The following is an 8,469-nucleotide window of genomic DNA, read 5'->3' as shown; positions in this document are numbered from 1 at the left end:
TGTCTGAGTTCATAAAAACAGTAAAAAAGCAGACAGACAAAAAGTAATATTTACAGACAATGAAAAACATAAAGTGAAAGAAATGCTCAAATACATGACGACTTGGTTCAAATATTTAAAAAAGAGTGAGAGGAAACTTATTTAATCACAACCCTTCTGCACAAATCACATAATTTCAATTAACCAGCTTCCTTATTCATTTAAACCTATACTCATTAATTTAACATATATGCACACACCCACAGGCCCCAAATCACACATCTACAATGTTACACGATTATTTACAGAAAAAAAGACGATAAACTAGGAAAAAATGACTATTCATTTGCCAAATAAATGAACAATAATCCCTGTAAACAGCTGGTGAGAGTCAAACCTCCTCCTCATCTTGTAAAAATCATGTTTTGCATGTTATTTTAAACTATTTTAAAATAAAGTTTAAAATAATGTGAATTTATCATATTTTAAATTATTTTTCCACCTAAAAATATTTCGAAGTTTCACTCAACAAACTAATAAACAGAAACTTTTCCTGGTGATACGAAGTGCACATTTTGAAATGAAATTTTCAACTTAAATTTTCACCCCCATCTCGAACAACTTTTAAAATAATTTTTGGTAGTAGGTTTTTGTTTTTTTTTTATTTAATTTTATTTTTTTAGCCTGTTATTATTTGCACTGTTTGTCCACAAGACCTACAAAATGTGATGGTTTTTACTGTTAGAATAATTAATAAGAATGATTTGTGTGATCCAGATATCTGAAATTGTGAATAATCCCTATCGCTCTTTTTCTGGACTAAAGAAAGTGAATATAATGAACTTTTGTCGTTGTTGCTCTAAACGTCCACACAGTAAATGTCAGAACTGAACAGTTGATGAGGTTTGGTGTCAAACTCAGCTGTTTAAACGAAGTTACCAACGAAGTTTAAAAGAGTTTTAAAGATGGTTTTTCTGAGTGTGTGTGTGTGTGTGTGTGTGTGTGTGTGTGTGTGTGTATGTGTGTGTGTGTGTGTGTGAACTGGTCAGACCTGCTTTCTGTTGGCCCACTTTCTGTATTTTTAGCTGTTTAGAGATGCAGATGAAGCCTCTTTTTCTTCTTTTCCTTGATTCTCTCCCTCTGTCTCCTCTCTCTCTCGTCTCTCTCTCGTCTCTTTTTACTTTGTCCCACTTCCATCTTCTCGTCTCTGTTCGTGTCTTCAGATCTTTTCTGCGTCTCTGCGTGCCTGGATGTGACGCGTTGAAGTGACGGGAGGTCAGAGGTCAGAGGTCAGACAGGATGACAGCGTGTTGAATAATAATAAAAATACCTTTCTGGACATTTTTTCCTTATTAAAAAAAAATCTTATGATTTGCTCTCTGTCTCTCTCGCTGTCTCTATTTTCATAAATTAATTTTGTCGTTGTTTTCTTTTCACATTTTACCAGTTTCTTGCTTTTTGCCTTTTGTTCATATTTTTGAAAAAAACCCTGAAAAACAAAAAAACAATGTGCTCAGTTGTTTTAGATTTAAATGTAAAAAGTATCTGAACGCAACACAGGAAAACTGCTGTTGATTTCAAAGGGTTAAATTTGTACTTAAGTGCAGTACTCGAGTAAATGTACTTATTTACATCCTGTGTGTGCTGTGAGCTGGCTCTTCTGCAGTGACTTTTCTTCACGTTGTTTTTCCGTCACTTTTCCACAGCGTCTCTAAAGATCAGCAGCAGCGGAGAATTATTAAAATAAAACAGGAAATGCACATTCAGAGGTGTGTTTGTGTGTGAGTGAGAGCAGAGGATTGTGGGGGCTGTGTGAAGACCTGCGGCGAGGTGTGAAGACTCACATTAAAGTCTGATATTAATTAGATCTTTAATGAGGAAGAAAATCACTCCGATATTTCATACAAACGTTGTGATGTGAAATATTTACGATGTTTGAGTGGAATATATGGACGAAAGAGGAGAATGTATCTGTGAGACAGAAGGACGAGGGACGGTTTTATGAGGGTCTTGAAGGATTCTGAGACACTGTGAAGGTCAGTCTTCAGGAGGAGACAAAGGGACAAAAGTGTCCTCAGGTGTGATTCTTTTTATAAGCAGTCAGCGTAAAAATAAACACACAAGCACGAAAATATGATTTATTTTAGTCTTCAGCTTAGTTTGGGAGAGCAGAAATCCAGAAATCTCCCCAATTTTCTTCTTTTTTCTAGTAAACAAAAGTTTGTTTGTCACTAAAACGTTTTTTCTATGAATTTATGAGCTTTAACAAGTCTGCTGTTTTTCCTCCCAAAACTGATTTTTGGAATATTTTGCAATTTTTACATCATGTTTACCAGCAGTAGTCTTCTTCTTCATTGGTTTTGTTGGCGCACTACTATGTTTCTTCTTTAGTTTTATATGTTTTTATATTTTATTATTATTATTTTATTTATGCTCTGACTCTGACCGCCCCGGTAAAAAAAATGCCTGGACACGCCAGAATGATGCAGAAATAGCTTCACGCATTAAAAATGATGCACTCCAAGCTCTTGTTTGTTATCTGAAACAAGGCGTCGGCCTGTTTCGGTCATTTCTGGCTGTAAAACTGAAACACGAACTCTGCTGACGGGCAGCAGATCAGAGCGGCAGGAGGAGTCCTGCTCTCAGCTGCCAGACTTCTCCTCCGCTTTCCTCTCTGAGACTCTAACAGACGTCTTCACACAAACAGAGGAAGCAAAAAACTGAGTGAACGTTGAGGAAGACGTCCAGCAGGGTCAGCGGGAGGACTAGCAGGACGCCGGATCGCCACGTTGGACTTTTTTTCAGCTGATTCAGAAAAACTTTAATGATCCAATTAAAACGTTTTCAGTGAAACGTTCTGGAGGAGCTCCAGCCTGAGCACCATCTGTCTGTGAGCGCCAGCCGGGGAACAAGTACTCAGACCATTTACTGCAGTAAAAGTACTGATTCCACACTCTGGAAATACTCCATTACAAGTAAAAGTCCTGTATTCAACACCTCACTGAAGTAAAAGTACTCATTGTGCAGTAAAAACAGTGTTTTTGGATTAATGTTCCTGCTGCATTAATGTTGTATTTTTCTGCTGTAGATGTTTATGGTTATGCTCATTTTAACTCCTTCATATCCTGTGGGGAAGTTTAACCCTTTAAATCTCACAAAATGGCCTTTATTTCTCTCAAAAACATGAGAAGAGGGCAACAAGCAGCTTAACAAAAAATGACCAAAAATAAACAAGAATTTGTTAAAAAGTTACTGAAAAATTACCCAAAATACAATTTTAAAAATGCAAAGGTAAAACTCATTTAAAAAATCATTCTTTGTCACCTTTTACTATTTTTTTTGGCGGTTTGTTGGACATTTCTTGGCAGGTTGCACATTATGTTTTTTTGAAAGAAGTCAGACTCATTTTTTCAGGTTTCAGAGGTATAAATGCATAAATGTGTCTAAATGCAACACAAGAAAACTGCCTCTGATCCAGGTGTCAGTCTGTGGTGATGCATCATATTATATAAGATCATCGTGTGTTTATGGCGTCGCTGTCCTGAGAGAAAAAACATGTTTTTCTATCACATCCTCTCTGTCTGCTGCCACTTCCTGTTTCCTCTAAAAGTGTGAATGTAAACTAAAATCTGAATCCATGTTGTTTTGTCCTCTGTGTCTCCTGCAGGTGGACCGGACGGAGGTGATTCGCAGCTGTGTAAACCCCACCTACTCCAAGGTCTTCACGTTGGACTTTTATTTTGAAGAGGTGCAGCGTCTGCGTCTGGAGCTGTACGACATCAACAGCAGCCACAACGGCCTGAAGGAGGCCGACTTCCTGGGCTCGGTGGAGTGCACGCTGGGACAGGTGAGTCACCGGGACGCTGCTTCGGTTTTTGTTCTGTTTCTCAACACGTCGGTCTGAGAGGTTTGTAGAATAAACCGAGTGCTTATTGTAACTTTCACAATGGTCAAATTCTTATATGTTACGGCAACTTTTGGAATAACATCATACAAAGGGCAGAAATATTGTACAAATATGGTAATTATCGAACATCTGGCAACACTGTGTAGTGAAGTGTTGGGATTTAACAGCTTGGGGTTCAAAACGAGCTTGAAAGTTGCTGAAAAAGCGTCTTTGGGTTTCTTCTTCACGTGTCTCTTGAGCCAGTTGACTTCCTGTCGGCTCCCTTCAGACACGAATGTGATAACGAATGCGTGTTTCTGAGTGTTTGTTTTCATCGAGCTTGTCCTCCCATAATGCCTTTCTCTGCATATATCCAGAGAATTTACATCTCACTCTGAGGAATCAGTATTCAGATTTAAGACGTTTGTTTGCTGCACTCGTCGTTTTCCTCATTTTCCATCAGTTTGTAGGTTGAACTTCTTTCAGCTGTTATTTCCACTTCAGTCAAACACGTTTAGATCAACTAAGCGTTTCAAACAAACACTTTGATTTGGTGGGAAAGGCTCGCACACTCCGAATAAACAAGTTCACTTTTGTCCTTTATTTCTATTAAGAGATTTAAAAACATAATCCATCACGGTTAACACTTTGTCAAATTTGTTTTAGTGAAAACTCATTTTTTAAAGATTAGTTTTCTATTGAGACATCTTTGGATTTATTGGACGAAGAGTCGGACAGGAAAGTTGTAGTTTCGTGGCGTTTGCTGAGATTTCGGTTACCGAAGCACGTTTGTGCTGACGTCCGTCTTCAGATTTGTGACACTGAACTGTAAATATGAGTGAATCCTGTTTATGGTGCAGACACTGTTGACTTGAGTTTTGTGCTGTGGGTTCGTGTTTTTTTACTGCACGTGTGCAGTCAGTAAAGTAATCTTCAGTTGTGGTAGAGCGAGTATGCGACACAAAAACTCAGAGAAAGTTTGCAGAGCTACGAGTGGAACAAAAAAGATTTGTGACCTTAAAACATGAAGTGCAAACCACGGCAGCATGAAAGAAGTGACGATGACAGAGCTGATATTTCCAAAATGTTCCCTCTCTTGAGGAAAGCTCGGTGCAATTTTGGAAGGAAATTAAAAACTTGAATGGACATAGAAAATGTTACTAAAGAGCAAGACTTCACCAAAACTGGCTTTCTGAGGAGTCACGCCAATAAAAAAAAGATATATAAAGCGTTTATATCTTGTTTTCTGTGCATAAGTCACTCTGAAAGCACATAGATGAGCCCTTTATTTATCTATTTGTTAACTGACTGCAGTGTTTTATTGTGTAGTTTGTATTTCTTTTGTTTTGTTTTTAACACGTATGTATATTTTAATATTTCTCATCTGGTTTTACTGTTGGAACAATAAGCTGCTACGGCAACTGAATTTCTCCGTTTGCTATTAATAAAGGTTTACGTTATCATTTCATTTAATATTTTCCTAAAATATTAGGTGAATGCAAAGTATAATTGAACTTCTCTGTCGTATAATGAAAGTTTCCACAAACTCAGCAAATGTGTCAGAAAGTGAATCGACCGCAGTAAACAAAAATAAATGAGGCGGAGCGTCACAAAACTAAAGAGTGAGACTGAGATGTGTCAGAGGAAGTGTGTGTGTGTGTGTGTGTGTGTGTGTGTGTGTAAACACCGGCTGTCAATCATCAGACTCACCTGAGCTGACAGTAAAAGGTTGTTTTTGTTTGTGACGCTCCTGAAGCTTTTTTCTAATTGACCAAAACACTTGAAACCTGAAAAACATACTTTTGATTTCTGTCTTTTCTTCAGCTGCTGAAATTTTGCTGAAAAGATCGGTGTGTTTCTTTTCGGTTCAGACAGCAACTGAGTGTTTTGAAGAAGATAAAAACGGCATCAGAGGCTCGCTTACAGCCCCAACGCAGCAGAACAAACGGATAATAATCTGAAAATATACCCCTGACAACACAAACACAATGAGCTTTCTCTGCTTATGTAGATTACCGTCTTTGTTCTCTGGAAGAACATCAGTGCGGCTGTCAAAACAGGCTGATCGTCTCTACGCTCTCAACAAAATAACACAATAAAACTCCAAACATTTATTATTCCTCCGCCTGCAGCTCTCAGAGATTCTTCTGGAGTTTCTTGGATTTCTTAAATCATTTTTGAATTTGGTGGAAATACAGATAATTGACTCTTAACCCTTTAAAATCAGGAGCGACATCAGTTTTCTTGTGCTGCATTCAGAAGCCTATCACACGCATATAAACCTTTGAAATGTTGGTAAAATGGTTTGACTTCTTTCTAAAACATAGAAAAAGACAATCAGAAAACTGGCATGAAATTACAAGAGGAAAATAAAAAAAATAAATAAAAGAGAGAAAGTTATTAGAAAATTATATATAAAAAGAAAATTATATTTATAATAATTATTATTATATATCTAGAATTAGGTTACAGAAAAATATTTGTATTTATTTTATCTTTTATATTTGTTATATTTGTTATTTTATTTTAACTTTTTTTTCCTGGTAATTTTCTGTTTTTGTTCTTTAACTTTTTTGGGTCATTTACGTATGTGTTGCTCATTGCCTTGTTTCCATGTTTTTAAAGAAACCACGACAATTTGCTCAGGTTTCAAAGGGCTGAAGAAAAAAAAGAAAAGAAAAATGCATGCATTGAGAGAGGAAATGTCGCAGCTAATTTGGACTAATTAATAAGCTAATTTAGTATTCATTATGTATTTCTGCAGCATGCAGGTCAAGGACGCACTGTTGTTGTGGAGAAAAGCTGCATAACGGTTACCTCAGAGACCAGTCTGCTGTTAGTCTAAATCTGTATTATTATCATCAAATCCCAAGAGCCGCTGACTCAAACCAACAATGTGTTTTCTGTCTCCTAACACTTCCTGATTCGGCTCTGAGTTTATTGGCTCCCACCGAGGACGTAAAATTAAAATTTATAGATTCATCAGTAATTTCCAAAACAGCTGCCGATTGTAGTTTTTAACAAACAAACAGGAGGAAGTAACGCATATGTTTGGGACTATTTTCATCGGCGGATTATTCCACATTTGGTGCTCTAGTGAGTATTTGTGTCAGCAGGACGGTGTGTGTGGGACTGAGTCAAAATAAACAGCAGTGTGTGTGTGTGTGTGTGTGTGTGTGTCTGTGTGTGTGTGTGTGTGTGTGTGTGGTGATGAAGGAACATGTCAGCTGGTGACACAGAGTGACTCACTGATGTGTTTTTAACAATAAAGCTCTACGGCACAGAGGAGGGAGATATGTCAGGCTGGAGATGACACACTGCACTTTTTGGCAGGAAAAATGTAGAAAACGACCTGACTGATATTTAAAGATCGTGTTTTGTTTGGTGCTTCTTAGGATTGTGGGTCGAAAAGCATCCTGGCTTTCATACTGCAGAATCCGAGCAGATGTAGTAAACCATCCTGGTATTTTTGGCATCCTGAATCTGACATACTACACTTTATCTTTCTCTGACATACTGTATAGTATGAGCATCGCATCACACAATTTGTTTTTAGGTTTATTTTCTGTGGTTTTAGCAACAAAAGTCCAGAAAGGAAACATAATAGTCATGTGATGCAGAGCAGGTGGACTCAAATACAGCAGACTGCAGGTAACAGGAACTCAAAAAGATCTTTTTATTTAATAAGAAACCGCAACTGAATCACATGACCCAATCAAAGAGACTGAACTAAAAACCAGGACTTAAATACAAACCAGACTGACGAGGGGATGAAGTGCTGAGGTTAATAAGGTGATGAGGCAGGAAGCTGATTGGCTGAGAGAAACTGAGGAGAAGAGAAGGACAAACGAGGCTGATGAAACACGAGTGACAGAAAACAGGCGGGAAACAGACAAAGGCAGAAAGTAACACAAACACGATGCACGAGGAACCCAAAAAAATAAATCAGAAACAGACTGAACATGGTGGACACATGAAATGAGGAAAACACAAACAGAAAACCCTAAAACAAACTCCAAAAAACAGAATATTAACAAAAACCCAGCATCATAACAATAGTTGTTTGGCACATTTTTTGCTACGTAACGTCACGTCACACATGTAGCTAGCACGCTACAGTTACCAGTAAAATGTTGTTATCGAAATACTATCATAATAGCATATCGTTTGGGAAAAGAACAGCTGGCTGCTGGGTGAAAGTCCACAGTTTGCTGCCCTCTACAGATTTTCTGGCTTTTACATAAGTTGCTGGCGGCATTGCAAACTGCAGGTGTGTTTCTAAGGTTACAAAAGGTGTCTCCGTGTGTCGCTGTCTGACTCCAGCGTCCACTGATAAAGCCGTGATTTCATAAGTGCAACCTGGGGCGACCTACAAGTGTTTAACTGCTGTTAAATTCCAAAATAAGAAGAACGCCGACCAGCACAAAGAACAACAGCCTGTGGATTAAGGCAACAAGTGCACCTGCAGCGACAGCTCCGCCACAATTTGTCAAAAAAAAGTGTTTTTTTTCCCTGCATCCTGCAAATTTTGTTGATTCTTTTACGTATTTACACTCTGCTACAAAGTGTTTATTCTGCGCTGAAAGCTGCACGTTGATGTTTTT

The 8,469-nt window shown here is 37.9% G+C and overlaps 1 protein-coding gene across 1 annotated transcript in view; it reads left to right on the top strand.

The window, feature by feature from the left end:
* Positions 1–8,469, top strand: part of cpne4a (copine IVa) — a 74,522-nt gene that overhangs the window by 27,111 nt on the left and 38,942 nt on the right. The window contains exon 3 of the mRNA XM_088084751.1: positions 3,647–3,826. Coding sequence (XP_087940877.1) covers positions 3,647–3,826 — 180 coding nt within the window. The remainder of the gene's footprint in view (positions 1–3,646; positions 3,827–8,469) is intronic.

This window comes from Plectropomus leopardus, chromosome 11 (genome assembly GCF_026936395.1).
Source record: "Plectropomus leopardus strain MGB_pleo_1.0 chromosome 11, ASM2693639v1, whole genome shotgun sequence".
In the NCBI taxonomy this organism is placed as follows: Eukaryota; Metazoa; Chordata; class Actinopteri; order Perciformes; family Serranidae; genus Plectropomus; species Plectropomus leopardus.
This window is presented reverse-complemented; position numbering and strand designations above follow the sequence as displayed.